Source organism: Urocampus carinirostris, chromosome 8 (genome assembly GCF_059441175.1).
Source record: "Urocampus carinirostris isolate Australia breed hairy pipefish chromosome 8, RoL_Ucar_1.0, whole genome shotgun sequence".
NCBI lineage: Eukaryota > Metazoa > Chordata > Actinopteri > Syngnathiformes > Syngnathidae > Urocampus > Urocampus carinirostris.
In genome coordinates, this window is record NC_142356.1 from 8,620,761 (window position 1) to 8,642,357 (window position 21,597).

The 21,597-nt window shown below is 42.0% G+C and overlaps 1 protein-coding gene across 2 annotated transcripts in view; it reads left to right on the top strand.

The window, feature by feature from the left end:
* The first annotated feature begins 5,001 nt into the window (after nucleotides 1-5,001).
* gne (glucosamine (UDP-N-acetyl)-2-epimerase/N-acetylmannosamine kinase) overlaps nucleotides 5,002-21,597 on the top strand; it is a 43,919-nt gene continuing 27,323 nt past the window's right edge. The window contains exon 1 of one of the 2 annotated variants that reach the window (XM_088341510.1): nucleotides 5,002-5,146. Coding sequence is in view for 1 of the 2 variants with exons in the window: in XM_088341508.1 (XP_088197634.1) it covers nucleotides 9,960-9,998 (39 nt within the window). In the remaining variant the exon portion in view is untranslated. Of the gene's footprint in view, nucleotides 5,147-9,832; nucleotides 9,999-21,597 lie in introns of those variants that run through there. The other variant, XM_088341508.1, reaches the window with a different exon arrangement.

Sequence of the window (21,597 nt, forward strand, 5' to 3'; positions counted from 1 at the left end):
CAACATATGTTTACACTCTGTTTCGAACCGAGGAACTTTCGCGTAATACGCCAATGTTCTAACCACTACACTAGGTTTGTAAGGCCACCATTGCCTGTGGTGCGTCTTGGGCAAGTACAGCCTGGTGGCACCCATCCCTCTCTAGACCAACATATGTTTCCACCATGTTTCAAATTGCGGACGTTTCACATGTTAGGCGAACGTGCTATCCACTGCACTAGGTTTGTAAGGCCACCATTTCCTGTGGTGCGTCTTGGGCAAGTACAGCCTGGTGGCACCCATCCCTCTCCAGACCAACATATGTTTCCACTCTGTCTCGAACCGAGGACCTTTCGCGTGATACGCCAATGTGCTAACCACTGCACTAGGTTTGTAGGCAACCATTTCCTGTGGTAAGTCTTGGGCAAGTACAGCCTGGTGGCACCCATCCCTCTCCAGACCCACGTATGTTTCCACTCGGTTTCAAACCGCGGACCTTTCGTGTGTAAGGCGAATGTACTAGCCACTGCATTTCAGGAAAAAGGAAAGGTCTTGTGAACCAATTGCTGGTCTTTCGAGGTTCTCCCTCGTTTTGGCAGAGTCATCGGTTGGAAAGGGTTAGGGTGTCACGACCAGAACGGAATCAGGACCCAAATGCGTAACGTTAACCACAAGTTTATTGATAGAAAGAGGAAGGACAACGCCCGCGATCCGGTGCTCGCTTAGTTTTGCCGGAGATCAAAGTGATCAAAGCCAGGAGAGAAAGCTTACCACGTGTTGTAAGTCATCATTTTATTCATATTTAGTTTCTTATGTCTTTTATTAGCATATTTGGTATTGGAGTAATCCAAAAGTAATTGAAAGTAATCCAGTTAAAGTAACCCTACCCAACCCTGCATTTTATGTTAGTTTTGCCGGAGATCAAAGAGATCAAAGCCAGGAGAGAAAGCTTACCACATGTTGTGAGTCATCATTTTATTCATATTTAGTTTATTTTGTCTTTCATTAGCATATTTGGTATTGGAGTAATCCGAAAGTAATTGAAAGTAATCCAGTTAAAGTAACCCTACCCAACCCTGCATTTTATGTTAGTTTGCCGGAGATCAAAGAGCTCAAAGCCAGGAGAGAAAGCTTACCACTTGTTGTGAGTCATCATTTTATTCATTTTTAGTTTCTTTTGTCTTTTATTAGCATATTTGGTATTGGAGTCATCCGAAAGTAATTGAAAGTAATCCAGTTAAAGTAACCCTACCCAACCCTGCATTTTATGTTTGTTTTGCCGGAGATCAAAGCCAGGAGAGAAAGCTTACCACGTGTTGTGAGTCACCATTTTATTCATATTTAGTTTCTTTTGTCTTTTATTAGCAAATTTTGTATTTGGAGTAATCCAAAAGTAATTGAAAGTAATCCAGTTAAAGTAACCCTACCCAACCCTGCATTTTATGTTCGTTTTGCCAGAGATCAAAGCCAGGAGAGAAAGCTTACTACGTGTTGTGAGTCATCATTTTATTCATGTTTAGTTTCTTTTGTCTTTTATTAGCATATTTGGTATTGGAGTAATCCAAAAGTAATTGAAAATAATCCTGTCAAAGTAACCCAACCCTGCCGGGACGGGAGAGCAAACGTGGTCGGGGTCGAACCCGGAGACAAACGGTTGGAAAAACAGGTAGAAAAAGCGGGACCGACGGGAGCCAAAATGAGAACCTCCCAGAGCCAAATTGCATGTTCCAGCCTAAGGAGTGAACGTGTTCCCCATTCAAAGCGACTTCCCCCGAGGAGAGCATGAATCAAGACTTATTGATTTGGGTCTACTTCCTGGTCCCGGCGTGCCGGCAAACCGCTGAGGGCGTGCTTTCCGATTGGCCGGAGAAGTGCCATTACGTTCCTTCGTATGGACGCCGAGAGAGCGCCGTGAATATTTGATGACTTGGAAAAAGGTGAGCTACAACGGAGGCGCTCTACTTCCTGAGACGAGCTAAACTTGCATTTTTATTGTTATTCATCCCGATGCGGCAGAAAAACGTGAGGCCTGCGGGTAGGATCAGACAACGGCAAGAGAAGTGCAAGAGGAAAACAAGCTGCAATTTCAATAAGGCCAATTCATGTCATCAAAGCAACTGGAGCTGTATTTCTAGTCTCTCTCTTTTCTTTTTTCCTCTCTCTTTCTTACTTCTCTGTCTTTTTGATCTCTTTCTCTCTGTTTATCTTTTTTCTTTTTCACTTTGTCTCTCTTCTCTTTCTCTTTATTTCTTTTTCTCTGGCTCTCTCTCTGGCCCTCTTTCTACTTGTTTTCTTTCTGTATTTTCTCCTTTCTCTTAGTCTCTCTCTTTTTATCTTTGTCTCTGTCTTCTCCCTCACCTTGTTTTTTTCTCTTTTAATCTTTCTCTCTCTCCTTTCTGTCATCTTACTTTCTCTCTCTGAGCCCTTCTCTCGCTTTCATTATTCTCTCTTTTTCTCTCTCTCTCTTCACTCTTCTCTTTTCTTTCTAATTGTATTTCTTTTTTCCTCGACTCTTTTTTTATTCATTTCTCTCACTTTTTTCTCTCCATCCCTTTTCTTTTCTTCTTTTTGTGTCTTTTTTTCTCTCTTTCAATCACTCTTATTGTCTCTTTCTCGCTTTCTTTCACTTTGTCTTTCTCTTCCTCCTCTCTTTCCCTCCTCCCTTTCACTCTCATTTTTTTTCCTTTCTGTCATCACTTTCTCTATGTCGCTCTTTCACTCTCTGCCTCTCTCTGTCTCTCCTTCTTTCTATTTCTTTTTCTCTCCTCTCTTGCACTCTCTTTTCTCTTAATCTTTCACTCTCTTTCTCTCTCTTTGTCATTCTCATTTTTCTCTCTTTCTGTCATCACTTTCTCTGTCCCTTTGTCACTCTTTCACTTTCTCTCTATCTTTCTCTCTCTTCTTTCTTTTTCTCTCTTCTCTCTTGCACTCTCTTTTTCTCTTCCCTCTTGATCTTTCACTCTCTTTGTCGCTCTGTCGCTTTCTTTGTCTCACTAATTCTATCTTTCTTTCCCTCTCTCTCTTTCTCCCTCCTCCTCTCTCTCTTTTTTTCTCTTTATTCTACTAGTCTGGCCCCCGGGAGAGTGTTTTTTTTCTCCCTTAGTGGCCCCCGAGCCAAAATGAGTTTTGACACCCCTTGTCATTTTCTATTCTATGTTCAATGACTGCTTTTAAATCGCGCCGATGAAAGTGCGCAGCGAAAAGGTTTCTCCTCCTTTCCTAATGAGCGTAAAAAAACGCCAACACAGCCCCCCCGCCCCCCCGCTTTTCATTTGACTTTGCAGATATGATGCGTGCCCTTGAGAGAGACCTTGCTTTGCGTTGCAGTCATTAGGAGGGAACGAGAGGCCTGCAACACTGCCCTCTTCCGGAGGTTATTGAAAAATGCACACGACTTGAAAGTAAGGGAATTCTTTTCCACTAAATGGTTTAGCGCCCCCAGTGGTAGAAAAAACAACCCTCTATATTCATGAAAGAAAATTGGGATTTGAATAATAAGCAAAAATACACGAAATAGTATGCAAAAGTGTATATTTGAAATATTCTATGGTCTCGAAATCTGTGTTTATTGAAATTATATGAAGCTTACTTAAAGGGAGGGGACATAATTGTTAGCCATCTTGCTGCTATGTGTACCCCCTGAAAACTCTTTTTCTCCCTTCTTTTTTCTATCTTTTCCTTTCACATGCTTATTTTCTTTTCCATTTTTCTTCTGTTATTTTCTTTTGCTTAATCTTGTTTTTTTTTTCCTTATTTCCTTTTCAGGTTGTTTCTTTTTTTCCTTTTTCTCTTTACTTTCGTTTGCCCTTTTTTCATAGCTCTTTTATTTCTTTTACACATTCTTCATTATTTTCTTCTTTTTCCCTCCTTCCATTTAATCTTTATATATATATTTTTTTTCTTCTTTTTTTCTTTCTCACGAAAATCATAGCAAGTAACAAAAATAAAATGAAGTTAAAACAAATATGAATGACACTGTTGTTTTTTTATACATCTCTTGTACATTAGAAATGTTTCAAATGTTAACAAACGAAAACGATTTTTTTTTACATTTTAAAAACCGGGTTGACGTCTGATATTTGTTGTGTGGATAAAACAACACAAATATAAATATAAAAATGAAACGTATTGCTCTTTCATCGTTTGTGTTTTGAAGGATAAGTCCAAATGTATTGTGGTATCTGGGTTAAGGTGGTGGGAAACGTCACGCATTTGGGTCCTCTAAGAGTAATTTTGTTCATGTAAGAAGTATACTTTATGTTTACATCGGCGCGTAGGAAAGGACTACAAAAGCAGCCATCTTTAAAGTGGGCGGTGCCTAAACTACGAGGCGTTCAAGGAACATCTGGACACTCGGTATTTCCATTTTACATACTCTATAGACTGCATTTTTATTATTATTGTACTCTAATTGAGTCGATTTAAGTAAATAAAGTCAGACTATTGTTTAATAGTTCACAAGGGTGATATATGTTACAATTTTTACGCTTTATCTTGTTATATTGGATTATATTACCCTACAGCGGTCAAGGACAACCGTCACTAAAATGTATTTGTAAATTCTGAAGTAATCAAACATCAAATAAATTATATTTATATTTGTCTTTGTACATTTAATACACTTTATATTGACATTGTGTGTACAGAAAGACTACAAAAGCCACCATCTTGAAAGTGGGCGGTTTCCGGCGCTTTCACTGTCCGTATGGAAACTCGGAACTTCCATATACGTACGCAATAGATGTTTTTTTATTTAGTTTTTCACAAATTTGGGTGATATTTTTAGAGCGACATCGTTTTTTGAAAATGTTATAACCATACAACTAAAATCACACACATCATTTAATAACAACTACCGCTATTTATACATTTATAAACGCTGGATGAATAAAACAGCAAGTAAAGAGGTGTTGTAGTGCATGTTGGTCTTTATATTGACAAAGACTACAAAACTCCACCATCTTAAAGGGGGCGGTATACGAACCACGGGGCTTTCACGTTACTTCAGAAAACTCGGAAATTCCACTCACACCATCGAACTGCGTTTTTTACTTCACATCGGTTTCCTTCGCAGGAAAACACAACATCCTAAAAGAGGTGAAAACGACGCCATTACGCCAACCGAGTCCCCCCAAGGACCGAAGTTCTTCCTTTTGGATGTTTCGAGGTAACATTCGCGGTTTTCGTTCTTATTGCGTGGAACTCGTGTCGGGTAGAGAAGTTTGGCTAACCGTTAGCGTAGCCGATAGTGATGAATTAGCGCTGCTAACTGCGACACACCGTTAGGAGGATGATATTTTATTATGATTTATTGTTATTGTTTTATTTTGTGTCACGTGTTTGCATGATTCAAGTGGTTCCGTAAAGCATCCTTTGTATTATCGATGCTTTCTGCAGGGGAGGAGCTAAAATGTGGCGTTTTAAGAGCGCCGAGAAGATACAAGTCCAATGACATGTCTTTGGCGCGCGTGATAAGTGTCGTTGCTCTTAGCTGCCGTTGTATATGTGCACGCGTGCGATAGTTTGACAATCTCACACAGTGCCCGTTAAAGTTGTGCATCTTTTTGACCATTTCAGACATCGAAGCGAAGTGTTTGGAGCCATGTGGGGCCTTTCCTGGCACGCCCATGGGAGGAGCCGCACACCAGCTTGCGGGAAAAAACGTGGGCCGGGAAAAGGAAGCAGAAGATCGAGAGAGGAGGCTTGACGGAGACTCGAGCGACACTAATTCGGCTAATTCCATTGGTCGATTTTGTCTGCCATTGTATATGTCCATATACATTATCTGCACCGCTTAACCTCAGTAGGGTCGCGGGGGGTGCTGGAGCCCATCCCAGCTATCTTCGGGCATTGGGCAGGGGACACCCTGAACTGGTTGCCAGCCAATCGCAGGGCACACAGGGACAGACAACTCGCTCATTCACACCTAGGGATAATTCAGACTAGCCAATTAACCTGATATGCATGTTCTTGGAATGTGGGAGGAAACCCACGCAAGCACGGGGAGAACATACAAACTCTGCACAGGAAGTCTGGTAGCTGGATTTGAACACATGACCTCAGAACTGTGCCGCACACGCCCATTCACCTAACAATGCGCGCTCGTTTCTTGAAGGAAAAGATGGACAAGCGATTGGCATTTCCACACGGGGTCAGATTTAATTATTAAATAATTTAGCGAAGTGAACTCCATCGAATTAGCCAAATTAGTGTCGCTCGAGTCTCTGTCAAGCCTCCTCTCTCGATCTTCTGCTTCCTTCCCCCGTCCCACGTTTTTTCCGCAAGCTGGTGTGCCGGCTCCTCCCATGGGCGTGCCAGGAAAGGCCCCACGTGGCTCCAAACACTTCGCTTCGATGTCTGAAATGGTCAAAACATCTCTTTGTCCCAGTTCCCCGCTGTTCCTGTAAGCATCATTCTCCCCTCGGTTGCACTGACTTGCCCCACAGCCCAGCCAGTGAATATCTTTTGCATTAAATGTAATTTGTATTTGATCATACAAAATCCTTTATACTCAAATGTATAAAATCCTTCAGTGCACATGTACTAACGGGTTCAAAGAGTTCTAAAATTCTGCCGGTGTGTAGTTTGACAACGTCACGCAGTGCCTGTTAGAGTTGTGTGTCATCGGTGTGTTCGTCTGTCAAGTATCGTTGCTTGACGTTAGCTGCCGTTGTATATGTGCCCGTGTATTATAGTTTTACAATGTCATATAACTAGTATAACTGTCATATTACTAGTGTTATTGCTAGATGTAAGCTGCCGTTGTATACGTGTACTTGTAAACGGTGTGCAGTGCCTGATAGTTACACGTGCACATGTACAACGGCAGCTGACATTGCAAAAGCACTTTGTATATGCACACAGGCAATCATCAAGTCTGATTCACAGTCATGTCATTGTGTGCAAAGACTAAATTTTCTCACTAATGGAGTACATGTTAAACATGCACAACTACAACAGGAGCTGATACCTACAAGAACAACTACATGTTCAAGGGAAATTAACCGTGACACATCGAGCAAGAACAACAGTCTTAAGCCCACACCAACAGCACACATGGGCACATATACAACGGCAGCTAAGATCGATCAAGGACGGTAGTCACATGCAAACTCTCATGACATGCAACTCTAACGAGCGCTGTGAGACATTTTTGCACTAAAAGAACCCCATAGCACATGTGTACATATACAACGTCAGGCAACAATACTTGACATATGTACACAGCAACGACACGCAACCCTTACGGGCTCTACGTGGCATTGTCAAACTACATATCAGCAGAACTTTGGCACTCATAAAGACTCATAGTACAAGTGCACATGTAAAATGGCAAGCAACATAGAGCAAGGCTTGTTTACAGATTGGCTTTCGGTCTATTTAAGCTCAGCGCTCTCACTCTTCCTTTGTCAGCCTGTCAACGAACTTCTGCCCCGCAAGACGTGGGTTCTGACTCGGTCCTGTTTTCCTGTTGGTATTTCCTGTCCGGCGTTGTTCCCGTTTATTTTGTCCTGTTTAATATCGGTTTCCAGTTACGTTCCAGTCTAGTTTCGTCCTGTTTATTATTCTCTCCAGTTTTCGTTCCCGTCTAGTTTGTCCTGTTTAATTTTGTTATCCTGTTTCAATATCAGTCCTGTCTGTCCCGTCTTGTCCGGTATCGACCCCATCTGTCCGATATCTGCTCGGGCAATCGGTGTCGATCTCGTCGGTCTCTGGCTTCCTGTCTTTCCATGCCAGACCGCTGCCTAACGTGCATGACTCTCCATTTCCCGTAAAATAAAAGCTTGTGTGAGGAACGTCACACGTTTGGGTCCTGTTCCGGTTCATGACAATCCTAATATTTTTTTCTTTAATTAATATTTTTCAGGGCCCCAGTTGACCACCAGTTGGCACTGTATTGTCTAATGCAGGGGTGTCAAACTCATTTTAGCTTGGGGCCACATGCTCAACAGTACAGGGTCATTGTGATTTCTTAGTAAAATGACTTTTTGACTGGTTGACCGGGTCTATTTAACCCTGCTTCCAATAATTAACTCATCCACTGCCAAGCCGAGTTAACTACTAAGTGGAAAACGGAGGATTATCGTCTAACCTTAGTCAATGGCACTGAATTCAAAATGTCTCCTTGATGTCTGCCACTGTTATCAGTCGTTAAATTCTCAAGGTTTCTTAATTTTCCTCATGTTGGGGTTTTTCAGTTTTTCCATGAGAGAGTGAAAGAGTAAAAGAGAGAGAAAAAGAAAGATATGAAATGAAATGAAATGATCTGCTTTTATATAGCGCTTTTCAAGTCAATAACTTCCCAAAGCGCTTTACATTGTGCTTCACATTTCCCAATAGCGGCCGTGATCTGTGCAGCCATGTAAGGCGCTAACCTGCTTATTGGGGGTAATTGGGGTTTCAGTGTCTTACCCAAGGACACTTCGGCATGTAACACGGACAAGCCGGGATTCGAACTGGGATCCCTTAATCCTAAAACGATCGCTCTACCTCCTGAGCTACTGCCGCCCCAAGATAAAGTAATATAGGTCCAGTCACATTGCCCGTGGCACCTGGCATTTTCAAAATAAAGGGGACGGATTACAAACTGCAGCTCATTTTTCTCCTGTGCCTCTATGGGTGTTATCTCGCGGACCGGATTTGAAAAAAGATTGAGAGAAAGAGGGATGGTGGAAAAAAGGGTGAAACTGAGAGGTAGAAAAAGAAAGAGAGTGAGAGACAAAAAGAAAAACGGAGATGTGAAGAAATTGAGAGAGAAAAGAGAGTGAAAAATACAGAAAGAAAGAGAGAGAAAAGAAGACAACGGGAAAAGAGAGCATAAAGGGAGAAAAAGAGAAAATAGAAAGAAAAAGAATGATAAAGAGAAAGAAACAGGAAAGCAAGAAAGAAGAAAGAGTGATAGAAAAAGAAAGAGAAAAGAAGAGACAGTGCGAGAGAAAGAGAAAAAGAGAGAATAATCACGATAAAGAAAAATAAAAGAAGAAAAGAAGAGGGATAGAAAAATAAAGAGAAGGCTAAAGAGAAAGAAAGCGAGAGAAACAGAGTGAAAGAGAGAGGAAAATTAAGAGGAAGTAATATAGTTCCAGACGCTTTACGAGTGGCACCTGGCATTGTTCACATCATGTGGACAGATTTCCAACTGCAGCTCGTTTTTCTCTTGTGCCTCTCTGGGTGTTGTCTCGCAGGCCGGATTTGAACCCTGATCCAGCCTGCATGACGCATGTTTGACACCTGTGTTGTAGGCGTTTACGGGGGCGGGCGGGGGATGGATGGAAACTATGGGCAGCACGGCGGCGCAGTGGTTAGCGCGTGTGCGGCACAGTTCTGAGGTCATGAGATCAAACCTCCTGTGTGGAGTTTGCATGTTCTCCCCATGCTTGCATGTCAGGTTGATTTGCCTAACCAAATAGTCCCTAGGTGTGAATGAGCGAGCGAGTTGTCTGTCCCTGTGTGCCCTGCGATTGGCTGGCAACAAGTTCAGGGTGTCCCCTGCCCAATGCCCGGAAATAGCTGGGATGTGCTCCAGTACCCCCGCAACCCTACTGAGGATAAACAGTGCAGATAATGGATTGATGGATGGATGCATGGAAACCCTATTCTTGAGTTTTAGAAGTAGACATGACATCATTTGGCAATCCGGCTTCTGTTGGGGGTCTTCAGTGGAATGTGTTTGCTATCAATTGTTGTTTTGCCCCCCAGTAAATTACAATGGACGCTCTATCGTGCATTCGTAAAAAGAACATAGCGAAAGGAGTCCCACTTTCTTCCGCCCGGTCAGCCAATGGGAGGCGGGGATCTCCATAAGCCCCTCCCCCGCCCATGCCTTCCCCCCGGACCACTCGTCCTCGTCGCCCTCCTCCCTTTTTCTCCGCCGCTCGCTTTCCCTCCCGCACGTTTCTCAATTCGACGCGAAAAGCGATAGAATTTAAAGTGCGGCTTTGAAATACCGCGAAGGAAGCGAGGGATTTGCCGGCGGAAGAATGGAAAGGCACGGTGGTCTGGCGTGCAAAAACCCCCATGTGAGTCATGTGATGGTTTCTCTTTCCCTCCTGCTTCCCTGCAAATGTGAGGGTTATCTTTTTTTAATCGTCTGTCTTGATTTTCGTGGATAGATTGTTTTATTTCCTACTCGTGTGTTATTTGTAATTCTGGCTAGATTATTCCCGTATTCCGTGGAGCGTGCGTAGGACCCCCACCCCTGGCTCCCGACGCTGCCTTGTGATGATAAAGATGAAGTGAATTTTTCATGAATGAGAGCCGGGAATTATTCTACACTTTAGAACCGATTCAAGGTATTTCGCTATTGGCGATCGGCTTGTGAAATCGGATTTTAAAGGGACAGTGTGTGTGATTAAGAGCAGGGGTCTCCAATCTTCTTTAAGCTGCTATTTGTTACTAGTGAGCGCAAAGGGCACCTAGTTTTCTATGCATTTCTAAAATGATAACCTATAACTGTCAAGACCAGAACGAAGACTGGACCCACTTGCGTGCGTTTCTCTTAGTTTTATTAGGAAGGAAGGAAAGGGTAGATCGTTGATCGTGGGGAGCAGGTTACTCAGACGCGGAAGTGGTATTTCCGTGGCGAGCGATGGCGGTGTCGGGAACGGAAAAACGGGTCAGTAGCCGGGACAGGAGAGCAAAATCGTGGTCGGGGTCGGAAACGAGTCGAAAGCCAGAAGAGGAGAGTAGACGGGGTCAGGATCAAAAACGGGTCGGAGCTGGGACTCAAACAGCAATCAGGACAGGAGTGAGTCAGGGTCGAAAGGGCTCGCCTAGCGGGAGCTGAGGTTTGCAGACGGACTGACAACCGGTGACAGGAAGACAGGGGTTTAAAAAGTGACGGGGAGCCAATTAGCCTCCGAGGCAGTTTAAATTTAAGTCCATTTTAATTTTGCTATTGACGGGTTTAAACGTCCATCCTTCATTTTCTTCTTAACTAAGCTAGCAATGAGTGAACTGAGCTGGTTAGTGAATGAGTTGGAATATCATAATGAACCGGTTAGCTTATAAGTACCTGGTTCGTTTGTAACTAACTTCCTTATCTGTTTAAGTCAAGTCATGTTTATTTGTATTGCCCTTAATCACAAAGAGTCTCAAAGGGCTGCAAATACCACAAACTATAGCAAACTATGTTTGACACCATCCCCTGATCTAAAACCTACATGAGGGCCAGGAAAAACTCAAAAACCTCAAGTCAAGTCCTATTTATTTGTGACTCCCTTAATCACAAGGAGTCTCAAAGGGCTGCACAGACCACAGATTATTGCAAACCACAGACCATTATGACACCATCCCCTGATCTAAAACCTACACAAGGGCAAGGAAAAACTCAAAAACCGCAGTATAAGTCAAGTCATGTTTATGTGTGAAGCCCTTAATCACAAAGAGTCTCAAAGGGCTGCACAGACCACTACAGACTACAGACTATTATGACACCATCCCCTGATCTAGAACCTACACAAGGGCAAGGAAAAACTGAAAAACCCCAACATGAGGAAAATGAAGAAACCTTGAGAATTTAACGACTAATAACAGTGGCAGACATCAAGGAGACATTTTGAATTCAGTGCCATTGACTAAGGTTAGACGGTAATCCTCTGTTTTCCACTTAGTAGTTAACCCGGTTGGCAGTGGATGAGTTAATTATTGGAAGAAGGGTTAAATAGACTCGGTCAACCAGTCAAAAAGTCATTTTACTAGGAAATCACAATGACCCTGTACTGGTGAGATATTTTCGGAACAGGTCCACAGACATCTCAGCCGTCTTAGGGGTAGACCCGTAATTTAGAGCCCCCTAGTGGTACAAAAAAAACTTCTATTCAGTTAAAAAATAAAATCATAAAAATCCATGAACTATCGTACCAATGTTCATTTTTCTAAATATTCATAAGTTGAGTCATTTGTATTTCTTTTACATCCATATCTAGAAGTCACCACCATTTTGATCTGGCATCTTGATGCTACACTGTGCTCATATAAACTGTTTTTTGCTGCATTAGACAATGCAGTGCCATCTAGTGGTCAAAGTTCGCACATTCGCCTTAACAGGCGAAAGGAAACATTCGTTGGCCTGGAGAGAGATGGGCGCCAGCAGGCTGTACTTGCCCAAGACACACCACCTCTGAAAATGCGGTACCCCAGATAAAAACATTAAGATAATAGTATTAAGTATTACTTACAGTACATGTTATACACAGGTATATAAATAAATCACATGAATGAATATACATGTCAAGGAAAACGATGGTATTTTATCTTTTTTTGTGTAACGTGATTTGAACTGGTACAGTGGAGTTAGAAGGTGGATGCCAAACGGGGATGAGACGGCTGATTCAAATTAAAACGGATTATCATTATATTTGCTTCTCTTATTGGCATCACTGTAAGCCCTGAGCCTATAAAGGATAAATATTGTACAAAAATGACAGTTTTGTATCGTTAGCTCTCCCTTTACGAAGCACTCCAGATTTGAATACCGAGGCAAAAAGGCATTGTGGGAAGTTGTTTCCTCCATTAGCCTATCAGCATTTTCACGACGTTTGCTGTGATAAACGCAGGCGTTCATTTCGACCAATAGCAGACAGGCATTTTAGAGACCTAACTCCTCATACGCATTGACACTGCAAAATTTGATACGAAGCTGTATAGTGGGGAAAATGCTGAAAAGACAGGCAAAAAAATTGGGAGTACCTTTAAGAAGTGTCCTCGGGCAAGGGAAAAACTCAAAAACCTCAACATGAGTAAAATGAAGAAATCTTGAGAAGGGACTTGTGAACCACTCAACCATTCGGTTAAGAAGAGAAGCTGCTGCATTGTCTTGTTTCTTGTTTTACATGAAGTGAAAACGCTGTGAGGCGAGGTCGCCGTATCCCGGGGGTCTACTGTGGGCACAAAAATTAGTGGTTGACTGAGCTTATTTTTAACCCTATTTCTGGTAGTTACAACCACGTAATAACAGGGTAATAACAGATTTTTGCACTGCTTATCAAACTCCCCTCTGCGCTTATCGGTAACAAGAAATTAACCAGGGCGGCATTAAGAGGTCGCAGGTTCGATTCCCGGCTCCTCCGTGTTATATGTCGAAGTGTCCTCGGGCAATGAAAAACTCAAAAACCTCAACATGAGTAAAATGAAGAAACCTTGAGAAGGGACTTGTGAACCACTCAACCATTCGGTTGAGAAGAGAAGCTGCTGCATTGTCATGTTTCTTGTTTTACATGAAGTGAAAACGCTGTGAGGAGAGGTCGCCGTATCCCGGGGGTCTACTGTGGGCACAAAAATTAGTGGTTGACTGAGCTTATTTTTAACCCTATTTCTGGTAGTTACAACCACGTAATAACAGAGTAATAACAGATTTTTGCACTGCTTATCAAACTCCCCTCTGCGCTTATCGGTAACAAGAAATTAACCAGGGCGGCATTAAGAGGTCGCAGGTTCGATTCCCGGCTCCTCCATGTTATATGTCGAAGTGTCCTCGGGCAATGAAAAACTCAAAAACCTCAACATGAGTAAAATGAAGAAACTGTGGGAAGGGACTTGTGAACCACTCAACCATTCGGTTGAGAAGAGAAGCTGCTGCATTGTCATGTTTCTTGTTTTACATGAAGTGAAAACGCTTTGAGGCGAGGTCGCCGTATCCTGGGGGTCTACTGTGGGCACAAAAATCCCAGATATTTTGTGTTCTCTTTTATGTTAAACTCCCCATGAACCCTCAATTGTTTGTGAAAAGATAAGCGAGCCTTAGCTCAGGAGGTAGAGCGCTCGTCTTGGGATCAAGAAGTCGCAGGTTTGATTCCCGGCTCCTCCGTGTTATATGAGTAAAATGAAGAAACCTTAAGAAGGGACTTGTGAACCACTCAACCATTCGGTTGAGAAGAGAAGCTGCTGCATTGTCATGTTTCTTGTTTTACGGTGGTGTTCTCTTTTATGTTAAATTCTCCACCCCCGTGAACCCTCAATTGTTTCTAAAAAAAAAAAATAAGGGAGCTCAAGAGGTAGAGCGCTCGTCTTGGGATCAAGAGGTCGCAGGTTTGATTCCCGGCTCCTCCATGTTAAATGTCGAAGTGTCCTTGGGCAAGACACTGAATCCCTAATGCCCCCGACAAGCAGGTAGGCGCCTTGCATGGGTGACTCCCTATTGGTGTGTGAGTGTGTGTGTGAATGGGGAAGTGTGAAGGACATTGTAAAGCGCTAGGACTTGAAAAGCGCTATAGAAATGCAGACCATTTAACTTTTAGCTTCCTAAAAGGTTGATGAACTTTAAGTTGTCCTTTGGTTAATAATTTACAGATTGCCATTGCAGTCAAAGTCAAAGAAAAAATTGGAATTAAAAAAAAAAAACTCAGACAGACATTAAGGAAATGGGGAACCATTCTCCCACTAGGAGAACTATGCCGACTCATTTCCCTAGTCAAAACAAGCTCGTCAAGGATAATCTGATAATAAAGTTTTTTTCTACGAGAAAATCGGTCGGTGGCCATGACTGGATACAAACAAACATTATTTGTCGCATGGACCGTAGATAAGGACGCCGACCCGAATGGGATCCGGCTCAGTAGCGTTAGAGTATCTCACCCTCGAGTGCGCGCCTTTTCTATTGTTAGCGTCGCACCTTAATTTGCATTGCGGCTCCGGTTGTGACGAAGGGAAAGGATCGGGTTGACTGATTGTCGAACACGAATGTCTACTTTGTGTTTCTTTGGCGTTCCGGTATCTCTAAGACCGGGGTCACCAACCTCTCTCAGGCCAAGAGCTCATTTTTGGGGTTACCGATTAGCGCAAAGGGCTACCAGTTTTGTATTTCTGTTATTACTATGTTATTACCAGGGTTGGGTAGGGTTACTTTAACTGGATTACTTTCAATTACTTTTGGATTACTCCAATAGCAAATATGCTCATAAAAGACAAAAGAAACTAAATATGAATAAAATGACTGAATTTTGTGCAGGCTTGGGGAGTAACGGAATACATGGAACGGCAAAAATGATGTTGGCAAGCTGTTTGGATTTATTTTCATTTTGTTTCTGTCGCATTTTATGTTAGTTTTGCCGGAGATCAAAGAGACCAAAGCCAGGAGAGAAAGCTTACCACGTGTTGTGTGTCATCATTTTATTCATGTTTAGTTTCTTTTGTCTTTTATTAGCATATTTGGTAATGGAGTAATCCAAAAGTAATTGAAAGTAATCCAGTTAAAGTAACCCTACCCAACCCAGCATTTTTATGTTAGTTTTGCCGGAGATCAAAGAGATCAAAGCCAGGAGAGAAAGCTTACCACGTGTTGTGTGTCATCATTTTATTCATGTTTAGTTTCTTTTGTCTTTTATTAGCATATTTGGTAATGGAGTAATCCAAAAGTAATTGAAAGTAATCCAGTTAAAGTAACCCTACCCAACCCAGCATTTTTATGTTAGTTTTGCCGGAGATCAAAGAGATCAAAGCCAGGAGAGAAAGCTTACCACGTGTTGTGAGTCATCATTTTATTCATATTTAGTTTATTTTGTCTTTAATTAGGATATTTGGTAATGGAGTATTCCAAAAGTAATTGAAAGTAATCCAGTTAAAGTAACCCTACCCAACCCAGCATTTTTATGTTAGTTTTGCCGGAGATCAAAGAGATCAAAGCCAGGAGAGAAAGCTTACCACGTGTTGTGAGTCATCATTTTATTCATATTTAGTTTATTTTGTCTTTAATTAGGATATTTGGTAATGGAGTAATCCAAAAGTAATTGAAAGTAATCCAGTTAAAGTAACCCTACCCAACCCAGCATTTTTATGTTAGTTTTGCCGGAGATCAAAGAGATCAAAGCCAGGAGAAAAAGCTTACCACGTGTTGTGAGTCATAATTGTATTCATATTTAGTTTCTTTTGTCTTTTATTAGCATATTTGGTATTGGAGTAATCCAAAAGTAATCGAAAGTAATACAGTTAAACTAATCCTACCCAACCCTGCATTTTATGTTAGTTTTGCCGGAGATCAAAGAGATCAAAGCCAGGAGAGAAAGCTTACCACGTGTTGTGAGTCATCATTTTATTCATATTGAGTTTCTTTTGTCTTTTATTAGCATATTTGGTATCGGAGTCATCCAAAAGTAATTGAAAGTAATCAGGTTAAAGTAACCCTACCCAACCCTGGTTATTACTATGTTATTACTATGTTATTACCATGTTACTACTATGTTACTAGTATTTTGTTATTGCAAGTTGGGTCAAAAAGGCCCAGTCAACCACTTTGTTTATAAGGGTGTTTTCCATATCCCAAAAATAAGCTAACTCACGATCAAAAACTTCTAATTCAGTAAAAAATGTTGATGTACATATAGACCCTGAATAGGGCTGACTTTTCTTTGAATGTCCCTTCAACATGCCGCTTGTGACTGGAGCTATAGCAGTTTTCCGTGGAAGTTTTTATTACAGAATATTCCCGGCACTATCATACGGGTGACTCATGGGACAAGCCCCAAAGTCCAATACAAAAATATCTAGCAAAGAACCCGTTGTAAAAACACACCTCGTCCAAAAAACAAACAATGTCGACGGAAATATTTCGACACCATTGAGACTTTTTTTGCGTGTGGCGTGAAATTGGACGGATAACAAAGAACTTTACGTATTTAAATGACATCTAGATGTTTTCCCTCCATTTTTTTATCTGGTCTTTAGAGTTTTCTTTATTGATAATCAAGCAAAGCAGGCGATCCAGGTTCTGGAGTGTCAAAGCAGCCCCAATTCATACTTGTACAACCTTGATGATTTTTTTTTCCGTTTTAGTAACATTTTGTTGGGGATTCCAGAAAGTTTTTAGGACCATGGTTATTATAGTGACTGGCCGTTAGTATGTTAGCATTAGCATAATTTATTTAGCATGAAGCAGTTAACATTTAGCCGTTAGCATCACTTTTGAGCATGTAACCGTTAGCATAACTCATTAGCACGTAACTGTTAGCATAATTTGTAAACAAGTAGCCGTTAGCATGTTACCATTAGCATAATTATTTTAGCATGAAGCAGTTAGCATTTAGCCATTAGCATCACTTTTTAGCATGTATCCATTAGCATAACTCATTAGCATGTAGCTGTTTGCATCATTGGTTTACATGTAGCTATTAGCATTAGCATACTTTTCAGCATGAAGCAGTTAGCATTTAGCCGTTAGCGTCACTTTTTATTATTTTATTGTCATCATAATTTTTCAGCACGTAGCAAACATTAGCTCAGGAGGTAGAGCGCTCGTCTTGGATCAAGAGGTCGCAGGTTCGATTCCCGGCTCCTCTGTGTTATATGTCGAAGTGTCCTTGGGCAAGACACTGAATCCCTAATGCCCCGGATAAGCAGGTAGTTGCCTTGCATGGCTGATGCCGCTATCGGTGTGAGTGTGTGTGTGAATGGGTAAGTGTGAAGCACATTTGGGAGGTCTTAAAAATGCAGACCACCACAGACCATTTTCCCAAAGTCTTTGAAGTCATCCAAGTTTTCTATATTCAATTGAATCAGAGCAAGTTGTCCAGTCTCTGGAGTGACAAAGCAGCCTTTGGTCACACTTTCGCGACTATTTTTCAAGCTTTGTGATTTATTCATTCTTTGTTTCTTTGTTTTCTTTCTTTGTTTCTTTGGTTCTTTCTTTTTGGGGCGGCAGTAGCTCAGGAGTTAAAGCGCTCATCTTTGGACCAAGAGGTCGCTGACGCTGCCATCGGTGTGTGAGTGTGTGTGTGAATGGGTAAGTGTGAAGCACATTGTAAAGCGCTTTGGGAGGTCTTCATTGACTTGAAAAAGCGTTATATAAATGCAGACTGGGGCAGCACGGCGGGGCAGTGGTTAGCGCTTGTGCGGCACAGTTCATGTCATGGGAACCTGTCGTGGGTTCAAATCCAGCTCCAGACTTCCTGTGCGGAGTTTGTATGTTCTCCCCGTGCTTGCGTGGGTTTCCTCCGGGCACTCCGGTTTCCTCCCACGTTCCAAAAACATGCATTTCAGGTGAATTGGCCGGTCCAAATTGTCCCTAGGTGTGAATGAGCGAGCGAGTTGTGCCCTGCGATTGGCTGGCAACCAGTTCAGGGTGTCCCCTGCCCACTGCCTGGAGATGGCTGGGATGGGCTCCAGCACCCCCGCGACCCTACTGAGGATAAACGGTACGGCTAATGAGATGAGATGAGAAATGCAGACTGTTTTTTTGGGTACAGAATGGTGTTCAGTCAAAACGGCAGGCAATCACTTTTATACCAGGAGGGCGGGATAGGACTAAATCGAAACTTTGGAGATAGTGGAAAAATCCCTATTTCAAGCTGACTTTTGTCTAGATTGGGTCTGGCAAGTAACTGGAGACTTGAAACAATGTAGAGACTGATTAACAACTGAACAAATAGATATTTTTAGAAGTCAATCATGAATGGATGAATGATCATGAAATGCATTCATTACGATTAAATGAGTGAAGTAATAAATAGGTGAAAATAAAGACATCATACAATTGTTAATATTACAACCGGATTTGTTTCTCATAATAGAACAAATCTAGTGTATTTTTGGTCCATTTTACGTTGACGATACTTTGTATTTAAAGGAAAATTGCAATTGTCAGTCCTTTTTTTTTCGTTTTTCCATTTGTTATGCGGTGTTAGGCGGACGTCCCTTTCCACTATTTAGATAAGAACCTTTATTGCGATTGGACTTACGGACGTTATGTAAGCGCCTAGGGTCACATTTTAACTCTCCAATGAACAGGATCAGGACCCAATCGCGTGACGTTCTCACACAAGCCTTTTATTTTACGGGAAATGGGGAGTCATGCGCGTTAGGAAGCCGGTCTGGCGTGGAAGGACAGGAAGATCGACACCAATTGCCCGAGTTGATATCGGACAGATGGGGTTGATACCGGACAGAAAGGGACAGACGGGATTGACAACAAATCAGGATGTCGATTACTAACAGGAGAAACTAGACGGGAACGAAAACTGGAGAAAATAATACCAAAATGGACGTAAACAAAACTGGAACCTGAAATTAAACAAAAATAAACGGGAAAAATACCGGACAGGAAACCGGGACCGAGTCAGAACCCACGTCTTGTGGGGCAGAAGTTCGTTTGACGGGCTGACAACCGGAGCAAGAGAGCGCTGAGCTTTATACAGACAGAAATCCCATCTCTCAACAAGCCGCGGCTGGCGCCCCACGGCCGGGGCCAATTGGGCCCCATGGCAACCGTGACACACAGGGGCGGGGCCGATTGGGCCCCATGGCAACCGTGACACACACGGGCGGCGCCCAATTGGGCGCCATGGCAACCATGAAACACCCGTTGTTAGTAGGACTTGACTTATCGGTTCTGTTGATCACTGTAAGGTGTCGGCATAGATAGCCAAAGCGACATCTGACTAAAATTTTAAGAAACGGGATCCCACCCCGAAACAAAACCTTTCCAGCTCTCCATAGGCAATGGTTTTTGGAATCGTGTTTTTCCCCAAAGTGTAATCACGACTGTCACTGACATCACGACGTTGGCGTCATTTTCCGGGGTAGTGCTCGAAAGCTGGCGGCAAAAGAAAGAAAATAAACGCGTGTTTCCTGGTGGACAGTCTTATCGAGAATCCGGGATCCGGTTCAACTTGTTCGACGGGCACCTTTTGTTCACTATCTTGAACTTGGACTTTGTCGTTATCTACGTCCAATGAGGTGGCAGTATATGCGGACATGTTGTGAAAATAGCTCACCAGTGCTGGGTCATTGTGATTTCTAAGGAAATGATTTTCTTTATTGCTTGACTGAGTCTATTTTAAATACTTCACCTGGTAATAACACTGTAACAACATAGTAATAACATGATACATTGTTATTTTAGAAATTCAAATATAGACATTCCAGTTCATGTATTAATAGAATGTAATTTTTATGGGTTTTATGACGTTTTTTTAGCTAGCTATCTTGCTACATTATTAGCTCCCTACCTTTTTAGCTATTTAGCAAGCTATCAAGCTAGCTTTTTACGTTTTTGCATGCTATCTTGCTAACATAGTTATGAAGCTAAATGTTGGCCTCTTTTCTAGCTAGCTGACTAGCTTCTTGTAGCTTTCAATCTGGCTATTCAGTTTTTTTTTTTTTTTTACTCTTTTAGCTAGCGATCCTGCTCCCTTTTCGTTTTTTTTAACTGTTCACTTTTCTAGCTAACCACCAAGCTACTTTTTAGCTTTTTAGCTACACATTAGCGCTACTTAGTCACAAAAAGTAGCCTGACGCTTAAAGACCTCCAATGTACTCAGACAATAATTTTTGGTCAGTGTCATCAGCTATCCATCCATTATCTGCACCGCTTATCCTCAGTAGGGTCGCGGGGCTGCTGGAGCCCATCCCAGCCATCCTCGGGCAGTGGGCAGGGGACACACTGAACTGGTTGCTAACCAGTCGCAGGGCACATAGGGCACGGGGAGGACATGCAAACTCCACACAGGGGGTTCCATCTCATGACCTCAAAACTGTGCCGCACATGCGCTAACCACTGCTCCGCCGTGCTGCCCTGTCATCAGCTAATGTTATTCAAATATTGCATTCCCGCCCTTTTTTTTTCTCTGTTTCCTTCTTTGGACAGTCGAGTTTATTTGCTTAGGATTTTAAACATTACCAACGCGTTTATTTCCCTGTCTGGAGATTTTTCCGATTTGGCTTCATACCGGTCGGTGATTTTATTCGTACAGTTCGCCCCCAGGATACGGCATGAATCTGTAAAGTGAAATTGCCATATAGAGGGGGGAAATAAACTTATGGTAACACCCTGTGACCCCAGATAAAAACATCAATAGAACAAAATAGTATATATGAATTACCACTACTGTGTTTATAACTATATATACATGTCAAATTTCATTTGATTTACCAGTTAGTGTGACGTGACTTGAGCTGGTGGATTGGTGTGGCAGGTGGATGCAAAGGGGAGGCAGTCTATTAAAATTGAGAGATTTTCAAATTCCACTTGCAAAGATTGTGGCTTTTCTAGCTTTAATCTACCCCCTTTTTTCTATTCCTCAGCGAGGTTAGCGGTTTGCGTTACCTCTTCACATTTCTTGATATTCACAAGCTTTGTTTCCATGGTTATCATGTTTTTGCTTCTCCCTTTAGCGACGCTGTATGAATACGGTACAAAAAACAAACAGTATTGTATTGCCGAGTCGAGCAGGATGAAAGACTTAAAGAGGAAGTATAAGATAAAAAACATATGATGCCGTGACACGAACCAATATAGTTCCTGCAGATCCTTGAAAAGTCTTAAAAGGCATTGAATTTATGATTCTAAAAATAAGGCCTTTTTTTGTGCATCTTGATAAAAAATGTAGCTGAGGAGTTCTTTGGCATTAGTAGTTATCTGCCAGTTTTGACTGAGGATCCATCAAGTACTGTTTCCATGTCTAAAACTTTGGACTTAAATGTGATTTAAAATAAAAAGATGATGGTAAATATTTGTATAAAATTGCCTCCAATTCATGTTTTTTTTGTTTTGTGGACTTGGTGTTAAATTTGATTTGAAAAGGTCTTGAAAAGTCTTGAATTTAACTTAAAAACCCTCCAATATCGGACCAGCATTTTAATGATGTTCACCAATAGAAAACAGGCGTTTTATGCATCGGGAGGGTTCAC